The sequence below is a fragment of the Tamandua tetradactyla genome, chromosome 15 (assembly GCF_023851605.1).
Source record: "Tamandua tetradactyla isolate mTamTet1 chromosome 15, mTamTet1.pri, whole genome shotgun sequence".
Classification (NCBI taxonomy): Eukaryota; Metazoa; Chordata; class Mammalia; order Pilosa; family Myrmecophagidae; genus Tamandua; species Tamandua tetradactyla.
The window spans coordinates 30,302,147-30,315,245 of NC_135341.1; the positions used below are offsets into that span (position 1 = coordinate 30,302,147).

Consider the following 13,099-nt stretch of genomic DNA (forward strand, 5'->3'; position numbering starts at 1 on the left):
TCCCATGTAGATGATATTTTGATAGAGTTCTGTAAATATTGTCATAACAGAGTAGAACATCTAAACAATTGTTAAGTATGTCTCTAGCATCTGCTCTAAAATGCAGGCTCTGTCGAAAACATCCTTTACTGGTTTCTGCAATGGGTGACTTTTGCTCCACATATTTTTTTAGTCAACATTTTCAGCAATGGGTGATGCTAAAACCCAAACAAGGAGATTATGATTTTAATATACTTTATTTAAAAAGTACACAGTTTTAAATTGGTTTCAATGGGTTCCAAGCAGAAGGGCCCATTTGTGATGACGGGTGATTATCATGTGGCAAACTCACATTTGCATGATGGGCAAAGTAAAAAGATAACTTTTTTTGTCAACATATCTTTAAGAGTTTATATCACGCACAGTTGAAAATCATGAGATGCTGATGGTTGGACTATATTCATGTCTCCTATGTCGCACCATATTTTGCTTCACAGTTTATCCATGATTTAGCATGCCAAGAGAACGTCTCAGTTAGTGTCACCTTGAGAAGAGCATCCAAAGCAGAGGGAGCAGAATAAGGGACAGCTTGGCCTGGAGACTTGGTGCACCCCCACACTCCCTCGCGTTCTCCTATGGGGAAAGGTTAGGGGTTAGGTAGAGCAGACATGGACTCCAGAATGCCTTAACTTTCCAATCCCTCTTGATTCTCCAAACCTCTCCCCCCTCTCCACAGCCTGTGTGGTCTATAAAAGGCAGAGACAAAATGTCTGAATTTCATCAAGTCAGGGATGAGGATCTCTGATTTTAGCTAATTATGCATTAAGAGGTAAAGGATTGTTGCTAGAGATGCATGTTGTGATATTACAAAAGCAAAATACTAGTCTTCTAATTTTTCCCTGTCACAATGTTAGCAGAAGATCATATCTACGTGTCCTCATCATTCCAGAAACTTGGCTGTGCAATGTTTTTCTGTGTCTTCCTTCTGTTTTGTGGGGGGAGAAAGACCCTGTTTATAAAAATGAAATCAAATGATTTATTCCTATCTGTAGCATGTTTTTTTAATCCACTAAGAATTAGAAATTTCTCCAAATCTATCATTATTCCACTGTTTTTTATAGAGAAGCATTGATTTCCTTATGTTTTCACTGCTACAAAGGGTGCTGAATATGGGGCCTTACTAGCCAGTGATATCTGCTCCCTCCTGTGGTAAAGATGCGCAGGAGTGAGAGAGATGAGCTCAAGAGTAATTTTGCCTTTGGTGCTATAGTTCGTCTGTCATTACCTCTTTTCCTGATCATCTGAGACGTGCATCTTTCAGGAACTTGGTGTATATGATTATGTGACGGTTTGACTTATCCATTTAAAAAGTTTCTTGATTATTTGATTAATAGGTTTTTTCAAGTTCTATAAATTGGTTATTGAATTTGGTTAGGTTCTATAGAATACTTTTAATTTTTCTATATTCAAATTGATCTGTTTTTCTTCCATGGCTTTCTGGATTAACTAAGAAGTTCTTCATAGGATTTATGAGACTTTTATTTGTACTATTTAAGCCTGTAAATCTATATTTACAGGGAAGAAATCCTTCCCCCTCTGAATTGAATCTTTATCGTATATACAAATTCTATTCTAATCCACGGACCTTCTGTGCCTGTTCTAGAAGCTTAAAGAAAAACTCCAACTTTTGTTTTTTCTTGTATGCAGTTACCTAAGAAAATCATCTTATTAATTATGCTAGTTTGCCTTTAATTGAAGTGCATTTCTATTTGCATTTTATGCAAATTCTTTTTAGGCATGAGAAATGACTTTTATCAAAGGTCTTTTCAGTAAACATTTGTATAAAGTTGCTATGGAATTGTCCTTTGACTACAGACACTCTCCATATATTCCCAGTTCTCATTTGTACATGGACTTTGGTTTGCATAGTTTAAAAGTGAAATAAGACTCAACTAGCTCTGGTGGCATTTTCTAAGAGTAGATCTCTCCCAAGTCTCCTGATTTTTGAGGGGCCTGGAGTTAACTCTTAAATTTGCATTTTCTTCCCCTAGGTTTTAGAGTTTTGCTTGCAGCATTGTGGGAGGTATTCTCTTATGGTTCACCTAAATCAGTGGCACATTTGACCTTCCTCAGTACCAGTTTTAATTTTCAGTGCTAAGCTTAATTTCCTTCTGCCTATCACACTTTAGGTACAAATAGAGTGTCTTTATACTTGTGACTTTGCGTGGGTAGGGGGTTTAGGGGGCTACCCCTTCTCCTTCACACATTGTGCCTCTATGTATCAGACAGCATTGCCATTTTTTCTTTCAAGTGAATTTCTTGCACACAAAAGGCTGACTTAAAATTACTGCCCCTTCTTATTCTGACTACAATTAAAAATTAGTAAACCAAGATGGTCTGTGCCACATTGCTTGGAGTAGTCAGAAGTGATAAAAGTACAGTACATCCATAGTAGGAAAGACAGTAAAGATGTTGAGGGGCTGAAAGCAGAATGCCATTAGCCTTCCTGAATAGTTTTAGTTGGTCTGAAAGGGATTGTTTTCTCAGGAGTAAGCCTTTTAGGTGTAGCTCTATGACTCTCATGAAATTCTCATTGTGAATGTGATAGGAAATGAGAACAGAAACGGTTCTCACACTCACCTCAGGATGAAAGCCATGACAAGATTCCGGACGTCTTCTGATCTTCTGGGCCTTTAAACGTTCACACTTCAGGGATTCATTATGTTGACTGAAGTTAAGGATGTTACTTTTCCTTACTGGGGATTTAAGATGTCAGACTTGGCACTTAACAACTTCTCACCCTCCAAGAGTGGAAAGGATAGAATGGCCCTCTCTCTAATATTTCTCCCCTGTGTTTTTTTTTACTGTTGATCCCCTTACCAGCTTCAGCAGTAGTGGCTGGACACACACACAAAAGGATATACCTAATTTCGATGGGCGCCATGGTGATGGGAGCCACGGATGCACAGAGGCAGCTGCTGTCCACCACCACCATGAACAGATTGCTGCTTGGGATCTGCTGGATGACAAAGGACCTGTCGGAACCAGAGGCAACAAGAGAGTGGGTGGTCATTTACCATCCCTCAGGTAAAAACCATGTGGAAAGCTTTTTCCTACTATACTATAACTACTTTAACAGTGTGGAAGACAAGTTTCAGAGACTGCTTTACCACAAAACTTGCCTTATCATGAGGCTTTTCATTTACAAAAAGCAAGCTTGCTAAAAAGTGAATAGGTATGGCCAGATGCAGCTTATAAAACTCAGCTTGGACAGACTAGAATTATAAATGTACAAAACCAGGGAGTCAGAGTGGGCTCAGTCTAACCTCAGCTTCCAAGGTCAAAGAGGTTAGGCATTTCCAAGTCTAATTTTCTTTATTTAATGTTCTTCTTTCCTTTCCCTCAAGCATACTGATGAGAAAACAGGTAATAAACTTCTTAGACCCTTCTCTGTACCGCTTTGCAGAATGTCTGTCTAAAATAGAGGTACAGTTTTTTGAATGAAATTAATGCTAGTCTTTTAAGAGGTTCCACCCTTCTTAGACTCTAAATTCTACTGGCAATAAGACTATTTAGCAACTCTAACTCCTAGACCCATCAAAATAGCTTGTCTAATTAAAATAAGCTTCATGGTGTTTCCTACTTATATTGCCCACATGGTGAAATGACAAAGTAATGCCACCATAAAAATACTCCTTTATCCAAAAGCTCTGCTGACTCTGGAGAAACAAATTAGAGACCAAAACCCCAGATTCTTAAAGAGCCATCAGGTTAGCAAAATATTTCAAGCCCTAGAATCTTTGTCCTATAACTTTTCATATTTCATTAAATTCATTTTACTTAAATGAATTAAACTTTACACTAACAAAATGGTCAATTTCTCCATAATTTTTACTATCATTCATCCTTCTCTCAACAAATTTACTCTAGTCTTTTGGTTGTATTGCCAAGATTTATTAAAATCATGCAATACAGAAGAATCCTGATTTGTGGGAAATTAAGAAGGGAAAAGGACCCCAAATTTTCTTACCTGTTACCACCAATATTTAATATATATTGAATTATTCAAGAATGCTTCTGAATCTACAAGTCACCGGGCTTCCTTCCTAAAAATACCCAATGTCCATGCATCACCAACTATAGCAGGAACCAGGGCATGCCACTGCTCAGAAATGGTCCCTCAATGTCTAAACCATTGGACTTGTGATCCCTGATAATTATCTATACTCTGAGACACTTACTGTCTGGTTTTTCCACTCTTCTCCATAGCTATATGTGGCTTGAGAAACACTCAACTTTCCAAAACTTATAAAAATCTCGGCTTTACCTTCCCCTGTAACACAGGATCCCTTCTTATCTATGCAAAGGCATTGCTCTACAGTTGATTTCTTAGTAATGAATTATGACCATCAGCCATCAACTATCCTACTTACAACAGCATTCATCAGAGGCTCAGTGACCTTTATATTCCAGGTTAACAGAGCCTCAAAAAAGTACATTTCCAAGAATCACACAAATCCTTTAAGAACAAATGGTGGATAGGACAATTATCCAAATGAATCTATAAGGTGCAGGAGTAAAGGAGAAAGAGATGAATAATATAAAATACTAGATAAAAAGGGAGGTAATGTTTCCACATTAAAGAAAAACTCTGTTCTTCAAATTGAAAGGATCCATTCAAGCCTGAATGGAAACTTCAGATCACCAAAGATGCAGACCAATTCTAAAAGTTTCTCTAGAAACAGAACAACACAAACTTCTCAGCGAGAATACTAAAGATTAAGAAAACAGAACATTTTGAGGAAATTGGGAAAAAAATGAAATAAAAGTTTTATCAGGATCCAAAGGAAGAATTCTAAGTACTGTTAGACATTGATAAAGAGTTTTAAAATTTGAGGAATATTATTTAAAATAAAACAATAAATAAAAACCCAGTCAAACCAAGACAGCATGGTCAAAAAAAAAAGAGAGATTACTAGTATAAGTCCCAAATTGTTACTAATCTCAATAAATGTAAAGTGGTCAGATTCACATATTAAAAAGCAAAGACTGTTTACAAAAATACCAGCATTATTCTGTTTACAGTAGACATCCCTAAAACAATGACATGGGAGGAGGAAGAGCTATATCAGAAAATACTAACAACAAAAGTGAAGAACCAGCTTAGTGATATTATTATGAAAATATTCAAAATGAGAAATCATTAAAATATGATAATAGTTCATAATGAAAACCATTATAATACTTTGGGAAGATATGATATAGATTACAGACTGACAGAAATATCAAAAGGAATTGATGGAGGCTTTAGCAATTAAAATATGAGGCTTCATATCAAAGCAACATAGAATAGAACACTTATAACAAAAAATATAAATTATTTTCAAATTCAGGAAACCTTACATTGCAAAGAACAAAAATATCCAATGTTTTTTTCCTACTTTCTATTTCTTATCTAACATTATTCTACTATAGAATACAATTAGAACAATAGATATTAAAAGTTCAAAAATACCATCCTTAAGAATTTGAGAACAACCCAGGCACAGATCTCTGTGGCATCACCTTAAATACTTCTTTTAGATTAAAAAAAAAAGGTTTCAAATAAAGGAACTAAGCATTTATGAACCTGCATCTGTGCCCTATACCTCTTTTGTCTTCCCTCCACTGAATATCTATGCTCCTGTACAAAGCTCATCTCTCAGGCCTCTGCAAGGACTTGACTGATGGAAGAGGCAAGAGGTGATAATTGCAGTTTGCCCCATCTACTAGCCATTCCCTTCACTTTATAAACATGCTGTCACACCTCCCAGCCCAGGGAAAACAAAACTTCCCCTTGACCTGCCCCATAGCTATTGCTTTGTTTTTCTCTTCTCCTTTATAATACAATTCGTAAAAAGAATTATCCGGAGTGTGTCTCTCTACTTCCTTTAAGAATCCTCTCCAGTTCTCCAATACGACTGTAGTTCTTAACTGCTGCACTGAATCAGTTCTTATTATAACCACCAATGACTTCACCACTTTTCTTCTCCATCTTCTTTGCTTCTACTTCCTCCTTGCTTATGATGGGCTGTAATACTATGGGAACAGAGCTGTATCTGTTCTGCCCATGGTTATCTCCAGTGCCTCCAGTGTAGAGCCATACCAACGACAGAGCAGATTCTCCACAAATGTAGTTTGAATCCACATCAGAAAGATTTTATAAAAATAAATCTAAAGGAATGAAGTGGAAATAAAGATATAAAGATACCAACAGACCCAAACAAATATTTTTTAAAAGAGCAATAACATAAATCAACTTTTGGCACTCCTGATAAAAATACAAAAGAAGTCACGAAACAACCTTAAAACTCAAAAGGGAGTGATGTCATCAACTTGATAATGTAAGACATCCCCTGGAAAAGTCTTCCCTCAGAATCAACTATAAAAGGACAAATCCCCTTGCTTAGAATGCTGAAGAATGATAGTCTGGAGAAGGACTCCACAGATGCTTAATTGAAGAATAGAGGAATAATCTCAAAGAACAGGTGGGAGATTTTCTTCCTGGACCCACCAGTCTGGAACGTCCCTCTCACTTGGTCCCTGTAGGTAGCGGCAGCATGGCCCAGATCCCTTCTGCAGGAACACAGATTATACAGCCACATACATAGCATCAAGATAGGACCACACACATAACCAGGCAGAGGGACTCAAGTCCACAGAGGCTCTGGGCAGAGCACAAGCTGATGAGGAGTGCTACATACAAAAGGACCTCCAGAGGGAATAAAAGAGAGACTGTGTCAGAACTGGTCATAAGAGATGGCTCACTCATTCCGGGTTTTTGTTCAGTGGACCAAGTAAATGCAAAATGGATCTTTCTGGATTGACCCATGTTTCTGGATTGGCCCCATCTGGGTCCCCAGGGTGATATTCCCTAATGGGGAAGAAACTGAGGCAGAAAGCCTCACAGAGATAAAACAGGAAGAGGACCCCTTTTTTTCGCTATGAGACATGAAAGGTCCCAGAAATGAAAAGTATAAGGAAAATGGGGCACTGAGTTAGGGAGAGAATTTAGACAAATAATAAAAGCAGGGGAAAATTTTCTGCACAAAGCTAAACAGAAAGATCCAGATTTCTGGAGAAGGAAGAGAGGACAGGAAACTTTCTCCGGGAGGTGAAGCAATTGCATAAAAAATGCAATCTTAAAAATTGTGCCACAGGGGCGGGCCGCGGTGGCTCAGCGGGCAAAGTGCTTGCCTGCCATGCCGGAGGACCTCGGTTCGATTCCCGGCCCCAGCCCATGTAAAAAACAAACAAACAAACAAAATACAATAAAACAAGAAAATGTTTAAAGATGTTTCCCTTCCTTCCATCCTTCCTTCCTTCTCTCTGTCTTTCCTTCCCTTCCTCCCTCTCTCTTTAAAAAAAAAAAAAAAAAAAAAAAAAATTGTGCCACATATACAGGGCAAAAAACAGATGAAAAGCTGAGAAAATCTGAACATTTAAACATGGGCAACTAAACCTGAAACTTTAGCAGAGTCCGAGTATCAAAACAGAGCCTTAACACAAAAGCAATCAACAATAAACCCTCCACAAGAGAGAAAAACGGGGTCTTCAGAGTTAACATATCAAAATAATCAGATGCCCAGACATCAGCAAAAAAGTTCTAAGAAAGTAGAAGAAATGGCTTAGTTAAGGGAACAAATCAAAACTTCAGAGGAGATACAGAATTTGGAACAATTATTTTAAAAGTTCAAACAACTCTACTAAATCCAAGGAGATGAAGAAAAATATAGACAAATAGCTAAAGGACACTAAGTCAATGTATGAACATACAGAAGAATTTAAAGTTTAAAAAGACTTTTTTTTCCTTTGGGAGTTGCTGGGTTGAGAGGAGCATGGCCTTTCTCTCTCCCCAACATGATGTGTGCCTGTCCATTGATATTGGTGTACTCTGAACAGGGTGAGACATCTGGCAAAAATGTTATTTTGCCTGCTGTGTTCAAAGCTCCTATTAGACCAGATACTGTGAAATTTGTTCACACTAAATTGTGCAAAAAACAAGACAGCCTCTGCTGTCAGTGAGTTAGCAAGTCATCAAACCAATTCTGAATTCTGGGGCACTGGCAGAGCTGTGGCTCAAATTTCCAGAGTTAGGAGGTGATAAGACTCACAAGTCTAGCCAGAGTGCTTTTTGAAATATGTGTAGTGAAGGCCACATGTTTTGGTTTGCACCAACCAAAATAGGACATCAATGGCATGGAGAATGAACATAGCACAAAAGCGATATGCCATCTGCTCTGCCCTGGCTGCCTCAGCCTTACCAGCACTGGCCATGCCCAAAGGTCTTCATGTTGAAGAAAGGCCTGAATGTCCTTTGGTGATTGAAGATAAAGTTGAAGGCTACAAGAAGACCAAGGAGGCTGTTTGCTTTTTAAGAAACAGGAATGATATCAAAAAGGTCTATGCCTCTCAGCAAACGAGAGCTGGCAAAGGCAAAATAAGAAACCATGATCTCATCAAGCACAGGGGGCCATGTATCACCTATAATGAGGACAATGGTATCACCAAGACCTAGAGAAATATCCTGATATCACATTGCTTAATGTAAGCAAGCAGAACATTCTGAAACTTGCACTGGTGGGCACATGAGACATTTCTGCATTTGGACTGAAAGTGCTTTCTGCAAGTTAGATGACCTGTATGGCATCTGGCATTAAGCTCCCTCCTTTAAGAGTAACTACAACTTCCCTATGCACAACATGGTGAATATAGAACTTACCAGAATCTTGAAAAGCCCAATCTTGAAAAACTCTTGAGATCCAAGGAATCCTCTGAGCACCACACAAGAAGATTCATAATCAGGTCCTAATGAAGAACCCACTAAAAAACCTGAAAATCAGATTAAAACTAAACTTATATGCAAAGACTGTGACAAAACACCATTCTTCACCAGGCCAGTAATCACAAATTTAGGATGGATAAGGTTGCAGCAGAACTCCAGGCCAAATCAGATGAGAAGGGGGTTCCAGGCAAGAAGCCTGTAGTGGGGAAGAAAGGAGGAAAGAAGGCTGTTGGTATTAAGCCACAGAAGACTTTGGTGGGAAAGAAGCCTGCAGTTACCAAGGAGCCAGAAGAAAAGAAACCTACCACAAAAGAAAAGAAGACTGCTGCTTAAATTGCTCATTCCATAAAAGTCAACCTATTTTTAACAGCTTATTTTGAATAAAAACAAGATCACAGATGCAGTGAGGAAAAAAAAAACACAAATTGAAAGGCAGAATAATAGAGGGTAAAAATATGTTATAAGCATACAAGATTTGAACAGGCAGAAGAAGGAATAATAAACCAGGAGACAGGACATTGATATCAGACAGCCAAAAGAACAGATAGAGAAAAGAATGGAAAAAATTGAATGGAGTTCCAGGGATTTGAGTGAGCACATGAAGTGTACAAACATACACATCATGAGTGTCCCAAAAGGAAAAGAGAAGTAGAAAGGGACAGAAAGAATTTTTGAGGAGGTAGTAGCGGAAAACTTCCCAATTCTTTTCAAACACATACAGGTCCAAGAAGCACAATGTACTCCAAACAAAATAAATCCTAATAGAACTACTCCAAGACACATTCTAATTGTTTTGAATTTCAAATGCCAAAGATAAAGAAAAAATTTCAAAAGCAGCAAGAAAAGTGATTTGTCATGTACAAGGGAACTGCAGTGAGATTAAGTTCCAACTTCTCATGAGAAACCATGGCATCAGGAAGGCAATGGTATGATATACTTAATGACTGAAAGAGAAAAATTTCCAGTCCCAAATTCTTTATCCAGCAAAACTCTCCTTCAAAAAAGAAGGAGATATCTGTTTATTCACAGAAAAACAGAAACTGAATAGGTTTATCTGCCAAAAACCTGACCAAAAAGAATTAACAAAGGGAGTTCTGCAGGTTGAAAGGAAAAGACAGGAGAGAATGGCTTGGAGTAGTGTGAAGAAATGATGATCTTTAGTAAAGGTAATTAAAAGGGTAAATGCACAACCCAATAGTATTGTATCCTTCATATACAATGCTACTCTTATTCCTGAAAGTGTCAGGACACAACTGAATAACAAAATGGCATATTTATGATAATACATATGCAAAATATACAAAGGTAATGTGGGGCAAAAACAACATAAATAGGGGAAACAGACATGGGAGCAGAGAATGCACATGTTATTTAAGTGCATTAAGTAGGTATCTTTTCAGAGCAGTAGCTTATAAATGTATGTTGTGTAATACAAATCCCAAGATAACCAAAAAGAAAATATTTTAAAAATATATACAGAAACAAAAATGAGAAAGGGATCAATCAGACATATCACAGAGCCCAATGATACAGAAAAGGAAGTTGTGATAAAGGAAAAGACAAACAAGGATATGACATATAAAAATCAAAGTACAAAATGGCTGAGGTAAGTACGGCCTTTACAGGAATAACTGTAATTACTGCTATTACAATAATGGCATTTGATAATAACTGAATGTTAGTGGGTTAAATTCCACAATCAAAAGACAGAGTGCTAAAAAAAAAGTGTTAGAATGGATTTAAAAAGCATGATTTATGTGCTGTTTATGAGACTCAACTTAGAGGCAAAGACACAAATAGATTGAAAATGAAAGTTTGGAAAAAGATATTCTATGCAAATAGTAACCAAGAAATAGCTGAGGTAAATGTAATATTATAGACAAAATAGACTTCAAGTCAGTTTATATACCTCTACTAATGATATAAAGGAGATCAAGAACACACTAAAGGAGCATAAAGAAGAATTTGAAAGAATAAATAGAAAAGTAGCAGATATCACAGAGATTAAAGATGCTGTAGACCAAATAAAAAAATACACTAGAAAAAAAATTAACTAGAGACACAGAACAGCAGATTTGAAGAAGGAGCAGAAAGAATAAGTGAACTAGAGGCCAGGACAACTGATTTCAAACACACAAAAGGGCAAATGACAAAAAAGATGGAAATTTTTTATTGCATCTCTTGGAAATGATAGACAAAACAAAGTGTACAAATATAAGAGTCGTCAGTGTCCCAGAAGGAGAAGAAAAGAGTAAAGGGCTAGGAAGATTAGTTGAGGATACAATGAGGGAAAAGTTCACAACCTTTATAAAAGACATAAATATGCAAATCAAAGAACCTCAATGAACTCCAAATAGAATAAATTCAAATAGGCCTTCCTCAAGACACATACTAATCAGTCTGTCAAATTTTGAAGAGAAGCAGAAAATCCTGAAAGCAGCAAGAAAAAAACAATCTACTGTATACAAGGGAAACCATGTATGACTGATTTCAGACTACTCAACTGGCACCATGGAGGTGAGAAAGCAGTGGTGTGATAATATTTAAAATCCTGAAAGAGAAAGACTTCCAGGCAAGAATTCTGTCCCAGCCAAACCATCCTTCAAAACCTAAGGAGAGATTTAATTTTCACAGACAAACAAAGGCTGAAAGAATATGTCAAGAAGAGATCAGCTCTATAAGAAATACTAAAGGGAGTTCTGCTGGCTGTAAAAACAAAACAAAACAAAAAAGGACAGGAGAGGGCTGTCTGGATGAGGGCACAGAATTGAAAGTACCAGTAAGGGTAACTCAGAAGACAAAAGAGAGAGAGGGACAATAATATATAGATCTGACAAATAAAATCCAAAGGATAACATGGTGGATTCAAGAAATACCTTTACATAATAATTTTGAATGTTAATTGACTAAATTTACCAATTTAAAGATACAGATTGGCAGAATGGATTAAGATATATAATCCAGCGATATGCTGCTTACAAGAGACTCATCTTAGATACAAATACACTGAAAGTGAAAGGATGGAAAAAGATGTTCCATGCAAGCTGTAACCAAAAGAAAGCAGGAATAGCTATAACTAATATAAACAAAATAGACTTTAAATGTAAAGATCTCATAAGAGACAAGAAGGACACTATATAATAATGAAATAATCATAAATATTTATGCTCCCAATCAAGAAGCTCCAAAGTACATGAAACAGACATTGGCAAAACTGAAAAGGAGCAATAGATATTTCAACAATAATAGTAGGAGATTTCAATAAGACATTCTCTTGTATAGACAGAACAATCATATAAAGGATCAACAAGGAAATAAAGAATTTAAACAATTTGATAAATGAATGAAATACACCTAACAGATATATATAGGTCATTACACCCCAAAGCACCAGGATATATATTCTACTCTAGTGCTCATGGAACGTTCTTGAGGATAGAGCATATGCTGGGGCACAAAACAGGTCTTTATAAATTTAAAAACACTGAAATTATTCAAAGAACTTTCTGTGATCACAATGTAAAGAAGCTGGAAATCAATAACCACCAAAAAAAAAACAAAAACCCAGAACTTTCACAAACATATGGAGATTAAATAACTCACTCTTAAACAATGAGTGGGTCAAAGCAGAAATTGCTAGAGAAATCAGTAGCTATCTGGAGATCAACGAAAATGAGAATACTATATATCAAAACTTGGGATGTGGCAAAGGCTGTACTGGGAGGGAAATTTATTGCCCTAAATGCCTATATTAAAAAAGAAGAAAGAGCAAAAATCAAAGACTTAACTGCTCACCTGGAGGAACTTGAGAAAGAACAGCAAACTAACCCCAAAGCAAATAGAAAGAAGAGACATAACAAAGATTAAAGCAGAGTTAAATGGATGGGGGAACAAAAGAACGATAGAAAGAATCAATAAAACCAAAAGTTGGTTCTTTGGGAAAATCAGTAACACTGATGGGCTACTAGCTAGGCTGACGAGAAAAAAAAAGAGAGAGGATGCAAATAAACAATTCAAGTGCCCATCAACAGACGAGTAGATTAACAAATTGTTTATATACATACAATGGAATATCATACAAACATAAGATGAAATAGCACACCTGACAAGACAGATGAGCCTTGAGGACATAATGCTGAGTGAAATAAACCAGACGCAAAAGGACTGATACTGTTTGATTCCACTTTTACGACCATGGCAAAGGTAAAACCAGAGGCTTATAATTCAAAATATAGCAGGCTTAGAGATACAGAGAAGCTAGAGATAGGTGAACAATTAGCTCATGAGCTTGAACTT

At 36.8% G+C, this 13,099-nt stretch overlaps 1 protein-coding gene across 1 annotated transcript in view; it reads right to left on the reverse strand.

The window, feature by feature from the left end:
* Positions 1 to 255: 255 nt before the first annotated feature.
* The window catches only part of CACNA2D3 (calcium voltage-gated channel auxiliary subunit alpha2delta 3), a 987,429-nt gene continuing 974,585 nt past the window's right edge, over positions 256 to 13,099 (reverse strand). Inside the window, exons 35-37 of the mRNA XM_077128978.1 lie at positions 2,899 to 3,014; positions 2,620 to 2,699; positions 256 to 612 (exon numbers count right to left, since the gene is read on the reverse strand). Coding sequence (XP_076985093.1) covers positions 520 to 612; positions 2,620 to 2,699; positions 2,899 to 3,014 — 289 coding nt within the window. The 3' untranslated portion in view covers positions 256 to 519. The remainder of the gene's footprint in view (positions 613 to 2,619; positions 2,700 to 2,898; positions 3,015 to 13,099) is intronic.